Consider the following 16849-nt stretch of genomic DNA (forward strand, 5'->3'; position numbering starts at 1 on the left):
CTTCTGGAAAGGCTTGGGGCTTCCCCAAGCACTCCTTATACACCACTCCTTATTCAGCCGTTTCTCAGGGTCCAGGGATGGGCTGAAATCTCAAGGGCAACAGAAGGGGGTGGGAATTTGCCTCTCTGCTCCCACTCCCAGGAGGGCCAGGCTTTACTACCTGTGCCTGGAGCAGCACTTTGCCAAGGAAGCAAACAGTTATGAGGCTGGGGACACGAGAAACAAGGTCTTTATTGGCGGCATCTCTGGGGAACCTGCGGCCCCAGTGCCCAATCTATGCAGAATGTTACACTGAGGTCTTTGGGGGCAGTGAAGGAATGTCAGAAGGATTTCCTGGTCTTCTACCCCTGCCCCTCTCCTGCTGTCACCTCCAGCCCCAAAGCAGCACACACACACATTCTCTCTCTCTCTCTGTCCAGGAACTCTCGCCTCCCCCACCAGCCAGCCCCTAGCACAGCCTCGCCCAACTACAGGCCTGTCAGCTCTGCTCCAGACCCTCTGCTTCTTCTCCCTCCCTTCTCGGTGGAAGGGACTTGGAGTTAGGCTTTTGAAAGCCATACCACCCGGCCTCTTTCCCAGGGGCCCAGCACTGGGACCTGGCCCTTTTGGGTCAGTCAAATTTCTATCTCTAGGATTCAGACCCAAACCGCTGTGTTAACATCAAAGCCAGAGGGTGAGGATTCCAGGGCCTTGGGGCAGCTGGTGGAAGGATTCTCCCCTCGTCTGGGCTCCGAGGCACCTGGGAAGGGGCAATGTCCAGAGCCCTTGGAATGGCCCCGCTTCTTGCCCTTCTGCAAGCGTCCGGCTCTGGGCTCAGAGGCCGTGGGTGTCACCCATCCTGGCTTCTCCTTCAGCAGCCGGTCACGGTCAGGCCGCACACTACGCAAGAACTTCCTAAAGATGTTTGCTGTTAGGGCAAACCTGCGGCCCAGCTCCCGTGGCTGGCCCCTCCCTCCTTTGGGGGCTCCTGCCTCCCGGGTCTCACCCTTCTCCAGTTCCGGCAAGTCCAGCCAGTTGCCCACCAGGTCCGCAAAAACGTTGTCACCTAACACCAGAGGCTGTCGATTCCGGCCCCGGGACATCAGCGTGGAGGTCCAGTCATCCGGTTCCACCAGCTCTGGCCCCCGCTGGGCACAGCTTTGGTGCTCTGGCAGCCGTGTCCTGGGCGGGGGAGCCAGATCCCTCCCACACACACTCCTAGGCGATGGAAGCTTGGCGCTGCTGCCCAGAGAGGGTTGGCTGGAGGGGAAGCAGCCCGCAGGCCTGGCAGGACCGCTGCCACCCTCCCACTGAGGGGGCTCGAGCTGCGTCCGGGGGCTTTCAGGGCAGCCTGGGGCAGGACTCCCTCCAGAGATCTCCAGCTGCTCCAGTGCTGTCTGCACCTGCAGGAGCTTCAGTTCTTGCAGCGCCCCCATCATGCAGTTCATCTGATCCTGCAAGCCATCGCCCACTTCCTTCATGGACATCTGCAGGGGAGAGAGCACAGGGCCTGTGAGCCAGGGGGAAGGGCTGTTCCCCAAACACACACCTCCAGGGTCATTCCAGCCTGCCACTGACCCCACCTCTGTACAGCCTAGTACAGTGCAGGTCAGGGCTGGGAGAGGAGGAATTTTGACACGGATATGGCTGGATAAAGGAAATACTATTAATGGCAGCTGACTTGCTAAGACAAGCACCGTCCTAAGCTACATGTATGTATACATACATGCATATGTATAAATTAATCTATATTTAATCTCCCCAACTACTCTATGAGGTAGTATTATTGTTCCTATTTTACAGATGAGGAAACTGAGGCACGTAAGTAACTTGCTCAAGATTACATAGATAGTAAGAGGTGGCGCTGAGATCAGTCTGACGGTGCGGAAAGTTCCGGTGGCCATGTGTGTCCTTTGTGTCTGTGCCCTCTTCTTCTCCTGAGCCTCCCTGAGATGAGGATGATGAGGACAGTAACAATTTGTGAGCAGTTACCGTGTAACAGGAGTTGAGCTAAGTATTCTGTGCACATCATCTCATTTCATCTTTATGTAAACCCTAGGAGGTTGGTATTATAATTCTCATGTTAACATATGCGTTAACCACGGTGAGGGTGAAGTAACTTGCCTGAGGTCACACAGCTCACGTCACTGGGACTCAAACACAGGACATCTTACTCCAAATGCTAGAGTCCCAACCACCAAGCACTGCCTCAGGATGGCTGGGCAGTGGAGGAGGGTTGAGAGGGACGTTAGGGAAGGGGAGGAGCTCAGATTCCCTAAGAGAAAGGGAGGGTAGGCCTGGGGTTTCCTTTCACTGCTGTTCACATCTGGCAGGTCAGGAGACAGATAAGGAGCCACGAGGCTCCTGTTTGCTGAGACCCCTGCCCAGCTCTGCCCAGCCCTTCTCTCCCTTCCAGACACCTGTCCCCCCTCAGCTGCTCTCAAACTTGGCTCCAGTGCTCTTCCTGCCTTCTTGGCCCAACTGGCTCCGCTGTCCTAGCCAAGAGTGGGGACACTGGGGGCCAGTTCCCCAGCCCCTCTGTGGGTGTCTAAGGCCCGAGTCCCAGGTGCCAGCTGGAAGGGGCTAAGAGATTGACTTGGGTGAGGGCCGAGTTTGGAGGCTGGGCAGGGGATGCTTCGTCTGATAACATTCACGAGGTTCCCGTCCCCGGGCCCAAGCTGCCTTGGTTCCGCCAGCTCCCTCCCCAGATCTGCTCATGTTACAATGGCAAACCTCAGGCAAGGGGACCATCTGTTTCTTAAGCCCCCCAGAGACCCACCGGGATCATCTTACCTCCCAGCCTTGTCCTAACGCACAGAGCTAAGCCCACAGGGTGGAGGGGTGGAGGGCCTGGGAGGGCAGGCGCAGAGGCTCTGCAGCGCTGTGCTGGCAGCTGACCCTCTCAGGCTTTAGGGTCACACCGTGCCCTACCAACTCGGGCTTTGGTGGGGGTTAGGGGCCAGCCCAGGCTCTCCTGAGCCAGCAGTGCTAACAGACAGTGGAGGACTGACTGTCCCTGAGGGCAAGGAAGCCGTTGCTGAGTGTAGGATTGCCCACACTCTTCACCTCCCCCAAGAAAGAGCAAGAAGAAGCGGTGGTTCGGGGCCTGACAGCCTGGGGTTTGCCAGGCTGCTGGGCAAGCACGCTCCATTTGAGTGGCAGCAGCAGCAGCAGGAGACACAGCCTGTGGGGTGGCCACGCTTGCTGACGGCCCCCTGCTCTGGCCTCTTTGGCTTCTACCTTCCTGACCCCTTCCTTTTGGAGGCAGCTCAGCCACAACTGGAAGACCCAGAGCAGAGTCAGGAGACTCTGAGCCCCAGACCAAACTCCTCAAGGTCCCTTCCCGGCAAACTGCTGCACTGACTCTCCTATTTCTGCCCCCTGCCTCATACCACTCACCCCAACCTGGAACCTCAGGGTCATATTTGGCTTTCCCACCCCACTGCCCGTTCCTGTCCCCAGATGCTGCACATCTGCCCTTCTCCCCCCTGCAACGCTGCAGAAGCCTCCTTGCAGGCCACCAAATCAGTCTTCCCGACACACACCTCCGACCCTGTCACTCGCCACTCAGAAGCATAATCTACTCCCATATTACACCCCACGCTCCCATCAGAACCTCTTCTGTGATACTTAAAACGCTCTTCCCTGCCGTCCTGCTACTCACAGCTCCTCTGTGCCTTTAAGTGCTGGGTCACTGATGAAACATTCATTGAGCATCTACTTCTTGGGGGCAGGGACTGAGATTTGCACATCACTGTGTTGCCCCAGAGCCCAGCTAGCACCTCTGCACTTACTACATAGCCATAAAACATACACGGAGTACCGCTGAGCACCCCAAATTGCTTGCTGCCCTCAGTAAGTCACCAGCCAGGGAGAAAGGGTCAGGAACGTTTCTAAAGGTTTCATTTCACCAAGAGGCACAGAGTCGGAGCTTGCCAGCTTCCTTCCAGAAGGCTAAACACAGTCCAGGTCAGAGGCGGTGGGAGGAATGAAATGACCCCATTCAATCCCTTCCAGTATGGAAAAATCCTTAAGAAATAATGCCAACATTTTGTACCTTTTTAAAGTGAGAACGAATGTGTGGGTGTGTATGAATTCAGGGATGCCCATTAAACAGAGGCCCCATTTAAGTAAATAAGAGCTGAAACTGCAGCCCTATGGAAAACGATACTGCACTGGTTAAGATCTTGGGCTCTGGAGACAAACGGAACAGGGTTCAAATCCCAGCTCTGCCATGTAATAGCTGTGTGATCTGAGCAAGCTATTTAAATTGTTTTTTAATTTCTCCATTCTTGCTTTTTTTGGCCGCCCTGCACGGCTTGCGGGGTCTTAGCTCCCCCACCAGGGATTGAATCTGGGCCACTGCAGTGAACGTGCCGCATCCTACGAACCACTAGACCGCCAGGGAACTCCAATTTCTTCATTCTTTCTTTCTTTCTTTCTTTATTTTTTAATATATATTTTTTTAAGACTTTTTTCTTTTTCTTTTTAAACTTTGGGTTTATTTATTTATTTATGGCTGTGTTGGGTCTTTGTTTCCGTGCGAGGGCTTTCTCTAGTTGCGGCAAGCGGCGGCCACTCTTCATCACGGTGCGCGGGCCTCTCATTATCACGGCCTCTCTTGTTGCGGAGCACAGGCTCCAGACGCGCAGGCTCAGTAGTTGTGGCTCACGGGCCTAGTTGCTCCGCGGCACGTGGGAGCTTCCCAGACCAGGGCTCAAACCCGTGTCCCCTGCATTGGCAGGCAGATTCTCAACCACTGCGCCACCAGGGAAAACCTCTCCATTCTTTAAAATGGGAATAAGAGTTCCTGCCTGGTCCAACTTTGGACAGACGAGACGAGGTAATGTGTGTTTACACGTGGCCTACAGGTGAATTTTGGCTGTTATCTTAAGACTTCCTGAGAACTTCCAGAACATTTCTTCCTCAGTGAACCTGAACACGCAGTAGTGATAGGATTCCATTCACCTGTCGGGTCTGACTGAGGAGAAACATCTCGTCTGGTCCCTTTTCCCACCCTGGCCCCGCACAGAGGAAAGAAAGGGAAGCCTCGCATCCTCCTGCCCACGGTCCAGCCAGATTCGGTCAGCCGGCCACAGAGCTCTGACCTTGGAGGGCAAGAAGGCAGCCGTGAGGGGGCTGAGGATGGAAGAAGGAAGCCCGAGTGTGGGAAACAGGGAGGCCAGGGAGTGGGGAGGCAGGAGCATCTGCTGGGGCCTGATGGAGAAGCGAGCTGCCTTTCCCAGCCCCGGGGGAGTGATGTCACCCAAGGAGAAAGAGCCAGAGGGCAGGCTGCTGTCTTCCCCAGAGCGTGGGACCTGCTCAGATCCCAAGGTTTCTCTTGCTGAGAGGGAGAAGAGAGAGCAATGTGGGGTGGGCACAAAGGAGAGGCGCCAAATCTGAGAAAATCCCGAGCTAGAAAGGAACACTAAATCCCATGCTGTAGGTGATGAGTTCCTCTCTGGCCTCCCAGAGCCTCAGGACGGCGCCAAGTCACACCCAACTTGCCCTCAGGGCTCAGGTGGAAAAGTCACAAGAAGGCCTAATTAGTTCTGATTAGTTTGAGTGGGAATGGCTCTAACAGGCACTGCCCTCTTTCTCCACCCCAGCTCACACACACTCACACACGCTTGTACACACGTGCACACACACGCACAGAGCTAGCCTGCTCCACCGCCAAGCACAACACCCGTGATAAGCGTATCCTAGAGACGGCTGTGCGAATCCCTTCTGAGAAAGGGCTCACCACCCTCCTTGCATCCACACCACCCCACAGTCCATCTCCCACGCCCAGCATCTTCTGGGCCTCCAAATGTCTCATTCTAAAAATTTTCTTCCTGGCAAACTTTAGTCTCTCCCACTGCAGTCTAAACCAGCCCCTGGCTTCCTCCCTGTGGTAGCGCTGGACGCCCCACCGGGCACCCTCCTAGGGTTTGTAAAGAGCCCCATGCTGTCCTGTGGAGACCTGGCCCACTCCAGCTGACTAACTCGCCACTCCCCATGGGGCAGATTCACCAACCTTTTGTGCTCCGGATTCTGACTGTGAAATGATAACCCCTCACACGTGTGTAGCACTCGCTCTGTCTTCTACATGACCTTGTCGGATCCCCACAATTGCTCCGGGAGGCTGATGAGGCAGTTGGAGTTAATCCCACTTAATGGATTAGGAAGCTAGGGAGCTGAGAGGTTTGTTTTCTCCCTCAGTGTTTTCTAAACACGCTTCCCTAGACTTTCCTTCATGATTTCACCATATCTATATATCGCCTAGTCTCCTACATAATACTCTACTTAAATCTGTTTATATAAATAAATGGATTTATATGGAAACTTATATGAAATGTATATCACTTGCCATAAACAGATGGTAACGCTTCCTATCTATCTATTGAAAACTAAGTTTTTCACCTGAGTATCACCTGATGTCATGTTGAGCACCTCCAGTGGAAACACGGATCTATTGCCTGAGGTTCCGAGGCGGGTTAGTGGCAGGACTGGGACCCCATGCCTGGCCCTCTTACTCCAGGCCAGTGAGCTTTCCATGTCATCATAATCCCTGACTCTTCAGCCTCATGGGATTGTTGTGAGAAGAAACCAGGATAGTCAGTGGGACGTGCGAGGGCAATTATCATCACATAGGGAGGAAGAACATGAAGTCTTGGAGGGACTCCAAGACCCAATTCAGTTCACTTCCACTGAAGGTGTTTCTTCACTGACTCATCTGAAGGGGGAAGATGCTGCTGGGAAGCCAAACCCCACCATCCTGGCCCTGAGTCCTCCGCTGGGTGGTGAGGGCTCAGCTGCCCATGGACAGCGCCCCTTCATGGCACTCGCTGGGCCCTTTGTGGTTTGGGAGGAGTAAGGATGGGAAAATGTGACACCAGCATCCTCGGCAACCTTCCCAAGCCCTCTCCTAGGCCCCTGACTGATCCCACAGCTGTGCCCTCCATCCATCCATCTCACGCCCTCTCCCAGCTCAGCCAGAATCCTTTGACACAGGCTCCAGTTTTGCCCATGGACCTGGCAGTGTGCCCTGCCTCGCTCCCCCCCACCCCCATTACTCACAAGATCCCCACACAGTTCCTTTCAGCCCCTCTGGAAGCTAGAAGGAGGTTCAGGGCCGGAAATGGGAAAAGCCCAGCTTTTGCCAAGTGGCCCATTCTCCAGCTCCGTGAATAGGGACCTTCACAGCCCCCTGCTCTTGGCTGGAACTCTCAACAGGAAGGTAAGGTAGAAACTGTGCCAAGAGCCGGAGGAGGGAGGAGGGTAAAGAAAGGAGGAAGTGTGAAATGGATGAGCCCACTCTCCCAACTGAACAATCTACTGGGGGCCATGTGCTTGGGCAAGAGGCAGACAGACGGAGAGAGGGGCCCAGTCTCGGCCCTGCAGGGAGCTTGCCTCTCAGCCTCACCTCTCCCCTGTCCAACTTTAGCCCCTCTCCAATGCAGCCAGTCAACCAAGTTCCTTGGGCATCCAAGGGACCTCAAAGAGTTACCTTCTTTTTCTCCTTTGTGATTCAGGCCTTCATACTCTCGTGTGTGGACTCTTGTAATAACCTTCTACCTCATCTTCCTGCCTCAATTCCCTCCCTCCCCCCATCTCCACCCCCTACCACCTCCTAGATCCCAGGGCACGTCTCTAACCACGCTGCTCTGCAATGCATATGGAAAAGGTCAGACTCTTTAGCATGGCATTCAACCCCACCCACACCTTCTGCTCTCAACAGCTCTTTCGGCACTGTTGCCCACTCTTTTTCTGCATATAGCCTATGTTCTAGCCATAATCCAGTGAGTCTTCAAATGTCCCCTCTAGACAGTCTTCAAACACCCCCATTACTTCCATCTCTGCACGTTTTGGTCATGTTGTTTCATCATCTGCCTGAAATGCTCTTTTTCTCCTGTTCCCGTCCTTATTTATCCCTCGAGGTGTGGTTCAAATGCTACCACTTCCATGAAACCTTCCCTGATCCCCTAGCTGGAGGTAATTCCTCCCTCTCAGAGCACTGAAATGTGTGCCTCTCATCTAGTATGTATCCTCCAGTTTCTATACAAGACATTTGCATGCATATACTGGCTAAGAGTGTGAGATCTGCAGTCAGACTGGCTGGGGTTTGAATCGTAGCTCTGCCACTTATCAGCTCTATACCTTGGCCAAGTCACTTAACCTCCCCATGTCTCATTTATAAAATGGGAATAATGGAAGTACAACTTCTTAGTGTTGCTTTGGCAATTGACTTGATACCTGAGATATCTGACATATCAATAACTGTTAACATCAATATATATTGTTATTATTATCACTCCTATTAAACTCTAAGTTCCCTGAAGGCAGGATCAGTGTCTGTTTATATTTGTAACCACAGTGCTAGTGCCTGGCAAAGTGCTTTAAACATAGTATGAACTCACTAAGTGTGTTCTGTGAATGAATGACACATGCACACCAGTCTGATCAGTTCATCACTGTGAGTTTACCAAGAGTAAACATGAGTTTACAACACATCAGGTACTGTGTTATGTGCTAGGGACATACAGCTGGGGAGGCACTTGACATAATCTTCACAGTAGCTGTATAAAGTAGGTATTTTTAAAACCCCATTTTACAGATGAGAAAGCTAAGGCACAGAGACGTCAAATAATCTGCCAGGGTCACACAGAGCCAGGTTTTGAGTTCAAGTTGGCCTGACCCCAAATCCTGTGCTCCATGCTCTTCCCACTGACTACAGCACCCCACATTGTCGAAGCCAAAGTCCTCTTCACTCTAGCTCTAAACATCAAGGGACACCACATTATGAGATCCTTTGCAGAAGCTTTTTTCTGCCTCAGGAAACTTGCTCTTTTGCCCCAAGAGCTGAAGGCTGTTCCTAATGTATCTCCTCTATCACCTTCTTATCTCCTCCTTATTTTGCCTTTATGCTCTGGTCCTCCTCCATGTACCAGAATCTCCTGAACTTGTGGCCACTAGTGGCTAGATAATTGCCTTCTAGGAACACCAAGTTGTTCTAGAAGGACCTTCCCCAGCCTGAGAGATGTCTCTCTGCTGCTTCACCATGCCTCAGCTAGGATCGACATTAAAGGAGCTGGTTCCTTCAACCTCCTCCTCCTCCAGGAAGCCTTCCCACCCCGGCTGTACTTTACTCAGCCTTTATGCACTCTGTTTGCTCTACACTGATCTGAACTCATGAGCAACACCCTGTGAGCATCTTACATCTGCTTCCTCTGTGTGCCTATGTCTACCCCAGTTGTTGGAAGCCCTCAAGGGAGCAGTGTATAAGGAACAGCTGGTCCCAAGGCCTGTGTTCAGGCAGGGACCCTCTTTGGCTGCTGGAGGGGGGAGAGATATATGCCCTACCGAGTAGTTGCAGCCCTGACCCCCTCGTCCTTATGAAGAAGTGTGTCAGCTGCTGCTACTCTCCTGCTACATTTCAGCCCTGAAACCAGATCCCTGTCCTCTTCCAAACAGGGGAGAAGGGCCAGTTCTCCAGACATCAACCTAATTGAGCCAGGATCCCCCAATTCTCAGCCTCCCTTCAGGGCTCACTTGTTACAATGCAAATTTTCTGCTTCAGGAAATTGGGAAATTCTGCTACTTTGGTTTTCAAGATCAGACTCTACTTGTCTAGATTTTCTGGGCCAAGGGCAGGACCAGGAGGCAGGAGAGGAGTGCACAACACCCTCGACAAAGATAATTTCACAACTTCTGAATGTTTCTTTTTCTAGCAGCTTTAACCCACAGTGTCTGTAGGACGTATGCTTCTTGAAGGGAATTTAACGGCATAAATGAATGTAGAACTTGACTAGTATTACATGAGTGCCATTCCCGGGCACACACTAACTTAGGGCAAAGCCAAGCAACACAGTCTTCCTGGGTGGCAGGGAAGATTCTGTCTGGGATGAACACACACACACACACTTTAAGCTCATGACACATACTGACTATAAGCCTTTCCCACCGCATTGCAGACCCAGGGGATAAACAAGCCAACACCTTCCTAACCCAGGCACAACCAAGCTGTGTTGAATTCAAACCCCAAAGTCCTTAGAGGAGCCAAAAGGCTGAGCCTGAGCTAACTCAGCTCCACTTTCTCCTTCCCTCCATTGGGAAAACAGAGTCACTGAGATTTGGCTCGGCTACCTAAGCACTGGGCTGAGGTGTCAGGGAGTGAACAAGACTCTAATAGCTCTGCCTGTCACTCTGCTCTGTCTCCTTTCTGGGCAGACTGGCACTGGGGAGGGGGCGGAACACCATGGGTGGAGGGAGGGTGCAGAGCTCTCCCATCTGAGTGTCATTCTGGGCCCCAGGCCAGGCATTTGGCTTCCTCTCCAAGAGAGTCAAAGGCTGAAGCTGCTCAGACAAAGGGCCAAATGAAAGCTAATGGGGAGCTGGGTGACTTCAGCCTCTCCCCTTCCTCCTTCCGGGGACTGGGGCTCAAGTCCTTGGCAGGAGAGCGTGCAAATCAAGACCTGGAGCTCAGCTCCGTGCAGATTCCTATTGCCTTTTTTATTCTCCTGGCGTCCACAGACTGTCTCCCCCCCCTCACCACCTCCCACCTAAGGTGCTGTAAAAAATGCAAATCAGTAGGATTTTAAAATTCAAGCCCGTGCCAGGAACACCCACAAACCCTCTATTAAGGCAGATCCTGAGGTGGGTGGTGTGGTCCCAGATTCCAAGCAAAAAAAAGAGGATTCTGTTAGATTCTTTTCGCAACATGGCCCTTGGACTTCAGACATTATCTGTGGTAACCTTGACCTTTCTTTCTGGTATTGGACAAGTGAATGGGACAAGTCAGAATCATGTGTGGGCTGGGGCCAGCCATCCCAAACTGACATGGAAAGCATGAGAAAATGAGTATGGGAAAGGACATGATGGAGACTCTTCTGTCCCTCATCTAAGAAGCATTCCTCTGGGTAACGTTCCCATCTGAGTGTCACCACCAAAAGGGCTTGGGGAGGAAGTCCCAGAGAAGTGACCATTGACCTGAGAAGGCAGGCCCCGGAGTGGGACAGACAGAAAGAGTGCCTGGGCCACTTGACCAGGAAGCATCAATGAGAACACCTGCTACTACAAGCTCCCCCTCCCCCCAAGCTGGCCCCTGTTAAGGCTGCCAAGTTCCCTCCCCAGCGGGAAGAGTGGAGAGTTTGCAGGCAGGAGTGGGAGAGGCTGTCACGGAATCTGGAGAGCCATGGGCTGGCACTTTTTAGATCCAGGTCTGCTGTTGTCAGCCTGGGTGCCCCTGGCCCTGAAAAGTAAGAAGAAAGAGGGGAGAAAAGTGAGCCCGAAAAGAGGTCGACTCCAAGAGAAACAAACTAAAAGGGACAAAAAGAGGCAGAGGCAAAGCCCCAGGAGAACCTGGTTGACAGAGACGGCTGTGGCGGCCCAGGTGGGGGACGTGCATAATATCTGTCTGAATTCTGGTGGTGGACAGAACAAGAGAGGTGGCAGGTGGGAGGGGGAGGGATATTAAGTCAGTGAGAAGCAATGCGCCTCCCACAACAGAGTTTCGGCAGGCGCCGCTCTCCCAACTTGGGCGATTTCCACGCCCCACCGCCCACCCCCCCCGACCCCCAGACTGTGCCACTTCTCCTGGCCCCCGCATCCCGGCCTCTGCACGCTCCCTCCTCGTTCCCCCAGCCCAGACCCCTGACATCTGGCTGGGCCTCCGCACTCCCGCTCGCGAGCTGCCAGGCGGCGCCCGTCCTCCCGCGCCGGACCCGCCCCCGCCGGTCCAGCTGCCAGCCCCCTCCCCGCTGGCAGGCAAGTCCGGGCAGACAGCCGGCAGGGCCTGCCCCTGCAGCCGCGCCAGCCCTGCCAAGCCCGGCCGCCACGGCTGGGGGGGTGGGGGGGTGCCCGGAGGTGCCAGTTCCCCTCGAGCGAGCAGTCCCTGGCCGACCTCCTGCCCCGGGCAGGGTTGGGGCCACGCACCCTCCTCCCGGCGCCCCGCGCAGCCCCAGCTGCCCGGCAGCCGCGTCCCGCTCTTTCCGTGCGGGCGCGCGCGTCCCACCGCGTCTCGGGTGCTCCCTCTTTGCTCCCTCGGGTCTCTGGGCACATTTCGTTCTGGGCTTGCTTGGCTCTCTCCGTCTCTCTCACTCGTTCGTGCCTGCCTCCCTCTCATACAAGTCACTGCTCCAAGTTTCCTCGGGGCCCCTTTCCCTCAGGACAGGCCCTGTCCCCCGCCTGCTCGCCGTGTGCCCTCCTCTCCTCTCTGGGTCTCCGCCCCGCGCGCGTCGCGGTCCCGGGGTCCGGGCGGAGGCCAGGTACCCGTCGTGGCGGAGCAGCCCTCCCAGCCCCCGGCGCCCGCTCCGCTCTTACCAGCTCCTGTTTGAGGCGGCGCAAATAGCAGTCCATTTCCCCGGCCGGCTCCCGGCCCCAGCGCTCCGCGCCTCTCGCAGCGCCGAGCCGAGCCTCCGCTCCCAGGTCCGGACTTGGAGCCGCTTCTCTGCTACTCGCGGCGCGCAGTCCGTGCTGGGGGCGGAGGGAAAAGTGGGACAGCCTATGAGAATGCAGGAGGGATGCCTTCAGCCAATGAGAAGAACGCACGGGGGGCGCGGGCTGGGCTGCAGTGGGTGGGCCCTGGAGAGGGTGTGTGCACCAGGCGAGGGCCTCCGCTCCTGGGGGGCTGACATGGGGGACTCCTACCTGGTCCTGTCCGGTGTGGCGGCGGGTATCGTGACGCCAGGCTGTACCGACGTCCCCCAACAAAGCACGTGACCCCCAGAGAGAGCCCCGTCTAACGGATGGGCACTGGGTAGCGGTCTCGGAAGAAGCTGAGTGCCTCAGTGTCAACACTGTTTCCCAAACTCCGATCAGAAAAGGAACACCCTCCACCCCAAATGCCGCTCGGCAGCTCTTTTTAATTCTGAAGTGTTAAAAAAAGTGGACTCTGGAAGTGTGGGTCTACCTCACCTTCCGGTCTACTCCTCACCCCTGGAGCGGAGGAGCCGCCGCTCGGTCCGTTCACGTATTTAACACGAAGCAATGGAGGCTCTGCTGTACTCCCTGCAGGGTTATAGGTCTCCGGTTACTGAACAAGACAGGCTAGGTCTCTGGTCTCAAGAACGTACAAGGGGCGGCGGAAGGGAAGGGGATAAGACAGACAGGTAAGAAAATAAAAATTAGACAGCATAATTTCAGGTAATGATTCTTCATGAAAACATAAAATAGGGTAATGGGATGGGGGCTACCTTCAATAGGGTGGGCAGGGGTGGAGGAGCCGGCCTTTCTCTCTCCCAGTACTCCGGCGGCGTCAGTTATCCTAATTCTTGCTCTGGCCACTTGCGAAGCTCTCTGTAAGGTCGGGGGAGGGAGAGAGGACTCAAAGATGCTAACATTCTATTCAGCAGACGCGGCCCATGCCCCGGAGGTGTGCGAGCTCCAGCCAGGCCCTGGACGATGGACCCGAGAGGGCCCGCAGGCCTGCCCGGGCGCTCCTCCCAGCCGAACCCAGGACCCCCAGCGCCGGCCTCCGCGTGCGTCGGGGCTGCGGTTCCCACCCGGTGCCCAGGCTCCCTGCAACACGGCCTGGCCCGCGGGGGGGCGGTGTTGCGGGGCCCGAGAGTAATTAGCGCAATTAGCGACTTGTTGTTTCAAGGTAATTAACGAGGGAAAGTTTGCCCCAGGCAGAATTTAGAGATCTCCGAATGAGACATCCGTGAAGACGCGAGAGAAGGGGCAAAGAAAGAAGGCAGAAACTTCGGCCATTCCGATCCGTGTCAGCAAAGAGCGCCACCTGTGTTTACCATGGAGAGGTGAGAGCGAAGGAGGGAGGGAGGATGAAAATGAACGTCTTCAGAAATGAAGACTTTGCAGAGTCCAGTCGGATGGCCTCCACTTAGCCCAGGGTTCTCAATTTTAGTGGACCTTGCCTAAGGCTCTCGGCCTAGCCCTGACTGCCCCCTTTGGATGAAGCTGGGCAGCGGTAGCCGCTATAGAGAAAAGGAAAATGCACATAGGTGGGTCAGAACCCAGTCCGAAGCCTGTGACTCGGTGGCCGCTCGCCAACTCAGGTGGCCTCGCTCCCTTCGAGATCGCGTCACAGGATCCCGCGTGGGTCAGAAAAGCCGACGGCCGCGGGATGGAGCTGAGAATCTGCTCCCGCGTTTCCAACGCCCGCTGGGAGAGCCCGAAAATGCATTTCCTGCTGCTCTCCCAGGCCGGCCACCGCCCGTGGCGAGTCCGGCCCTCTGGTCCACTCAGCGTTGCAGAGCCCGGCCCCCGGCTTCCTGGCAGTTGTGAATCGAGATCCCCAAGGGGCCCCTTTGGGTAGGACACGAGGAGAGTTCAGAGTGGGAGCCATTCCCAAGGATGGGGCTGAGGTCTCCAGCCCAGGTGAACCAGTTTTTGAGTTGAATCCTCTGGGACTGCCCGTTAACATATAGTTCACGGAGGAAGCTTGATGCGGGGAGAAACACCACAAAAGAGCTCCTCAACCCGGAGGGCCGGTGCTTTGCTGTCCAGCACCCAACAGCAGTGGCGGGTATAGGAGGCACTGAGTCTGCGGGTGTGTGGTTGAAATAGTATTGGGAGTCAAGTTTCAGGCCTAATTTTCTCCATGCCTGCGAGCTCAAGGACTGGAATCCTCTTGGAAGTTAGTAGGAGAGCAGCTATGGTTAAAACTCCCAGAGATGCAGGCTGATGTCTTCACAAGAATTTAGGACCGGGTGATTAGGCCTTCTAGAGTATTGACAACACGGTATGACCTTGCACAGATGCTTTCCTTTTACTGGCCTCAGTTTCCCTTGCTATAGTTTAAACCTATGTGAATCTTAACACTTTTTTTTTTTTTTAAGTTGTGGCTAGATTTTTTTTTACATTAATTAATTATTAATTAATTTTTGGCTGTGTTGGGTCTTAATTTCTGTGCGAGGGCTTTCTCCAGTTGCGGCGAGCGGGGGCCACTCCTCATCGCGGTGCGTGGGCCTCTCACTATCGCGGCCTCTCTTGTTGCGGAGCACAGGCTCCAGACGCGCAGGCTCAGTAGTTGTGGCTCACGGGCCTAGCCGCTCCGCGGCATGTGGGATCTTCCCAGACCAGGGCTCGAACCCGTGTCCCCTGCACCGGCAGGTGGACTCCCAACCACCACACCACCAGGGAAGCCCTTAACACTTTTATATGCCTTACAAAACTCTATTTAGACAGTGATCTGTGAAGTAGTCAGGACAAGGGGAATCCATCTTAGAGATGAAGAATATATTGTTAGCAAAGCCAAAGACTGCATTCTATCCACTTTTAAGGTCAAGGATATGGCAAGAAAAAAAACTGATGACCATAATCTCAGTGCAGTGCTCGAAAGAGACAGGTCCCAGCCAAGTCAGAAGTGCTATTACCGTGTGGTTCCCACAGGACTTTGGAGGACAATTACTGTCAAACTCTGGAGTGCTTTTATGATGCTGGGCCACTGCAGCTTTCTTGCTCCCCTGCCTCTGAGAAGGCCAACATTACACCAGGGTGTGTGGAGCCCTCCCTCTTACCTGGTTTCTGAAGAGATAGCTCTGTCTTCCACCGTTTCTTTTTCTTAAGTGGTAGAGAATAAAGCCTGTTGCCATGGTTGTATAAACAGGGATAAATATTCTTGGGCTGAGGATGGGGGTGGGGGTTAGGGGATGATTCATTTTTGCTGAAGAGGAGTCAAATGGTTCATCCTCCTCCCTCCTGCCCCGCAACACTCAGCCTGGGGGGAAGATGAGATTACCTCATTTGAAAGTAAAGAATAAATCAAAGGTCTTGAGATTGGATGTGAACTTACTTTCTCAAAGCTGTCTAGAGCTGGAGTGGAACCCTCAGAAGCATCTCAGCTTTGCCCCTTGCTGGTGGGGATAAGTGTATTGTGGGGACTTTTCTTGAGGTGCAGCTCCTGGAAATGGGGCCTAAAGGTGTCAGACTCTTGTGGTTTGCCCAATCTAGTCAGGGAAGGTGGTCCCCTCTGCCCTACTGCCAGATCCTGAAGGTCCTGGCACTGATGACTGAGCTCAAAGGGAGAGGCAGAACCAGTTGTATCCCAACAGAACTCAGATCCTAAACTAAACAATGGAAACACTGCCATTCTCCTGGCTCCAGATCCTATGGTTCCCACCTGGACATCCCAACCCACCAAGTCCTAGCCTGCTCTGGATGAGGCACCCCTGGCTAAGGCAATGACCATCTCATCTCCACTGGCAACAGAAGATCTGAGGAGCTCATCCTGATAACCTGATGTGAGGAGAGAGATACGTGGCCACACACAGTCTGGAAACCTCATCATAACATCACCCTCCCAAGGGTGGGTCAGTGTACCCATTGCCCTCATGCCGCCCCCCCCCCGTGGCTGCCAACAGCCATTATCCCAGTCCCCGTCCCCGCTCCCCCCACACCTCCCGAGCATCAACAGGAAAGGCTGACCCTAGAGATAAACACGTGCTGTTGGAATGTGTTCAGATATCACTGCAGAGCTGCTTCTCTCCAGGCAGAGGACCTCTCCTGGCAGGCAGGCCCAGAGGTGCTGAGCAGAGACTGCGTGTCTGGTGTGAAACACTGGGATGGTGGGGGAGGAATTGGACAGAAGCCTAACTCTTCTTAGAATAATCTAACTCTCAGCTTTCATGATATCTTCCTCTGTCCACCTTAGACGGAGGCCTGGGCTCCTCAATCCCAACACGAGGAGAGACAGCAGAGAGACAAAGTGGTCTACATGTTGGGAGCCCTCTCGGTTCCAAAAGAAAGATTCCCTTTGGTGTTTAAGGGAAAACTCTTCTGACAGGGTGGTGGAATCAAAGACTCAGTCATAGGAAGCTCGTTAGCTTTTGGTGTCCTCATATGTAGAGTATCATTCTCCTCACTTTCAGATAGAGCAACTGAGGTCCAAAGAGATGGGTCTGAAAGGTGATATAATAAAGTCTCCCTG

At 54.2% G+C, this 16849-nt stretch overlaps 1 protein-coding gene across 1 annotated transcript; it reads right to left on the reverse strand.

Moving 5' to 3' along the window:
- Positions 1-213: 213 nt before the first annotated feature.
- Positions 214-12439, reverse strand: INKA2 (inka box actin regulator 2). Its single transcript, XM_007169403.2, has 2 exons — positions 12283-12439; positions 214-1466 (listed from the first exon to the last, which is right to left on the reverse strand). Exons 1-2 carry the CDS (start codon positions 12316-12318, stop codon positions 636-638), a joined length of 867 nt encoding a protein of 288 aa, XP_007169465.1. The 5' UTR covers positions 12319-12439; the 3' UTR covers positions 214-635.
- Between the last annotated feature and the right edge of the window lie 4410 nt (positions 12440-16849).

This window comes from Balaenoptera acutorostrata, chromosome 1 (genome assembly GCF_949987535.1).
Source record: "Balaenoptera acutorostrata chromosome 1, mBalAcu1.1, whole genome shotgun sequence".
Taxonomy (NCBI): domain Eukaryota; kingdom Metazoa; phylum Chordata; class Mammalia; order Artiodactyla; family Balaenopteridae; genus Balaenoptera; species Balaenoptera acutorostrata.

Coding starts and splice junctions, on each gene's coding strand:
- INKA2 (XM_007169403.2), bottom strand. CDS start 12,318: ATGGACTGCTATTTGCGCCGCCTCAAACAGGAGCTG. Junction 1,467..12,282: donor GCCGCCTCAAACAGGAGCTG/GTAAGAGCGGAG, acceptor TCTCCCCTGCAG/ATGTCCATGAAGGAAGTGGG.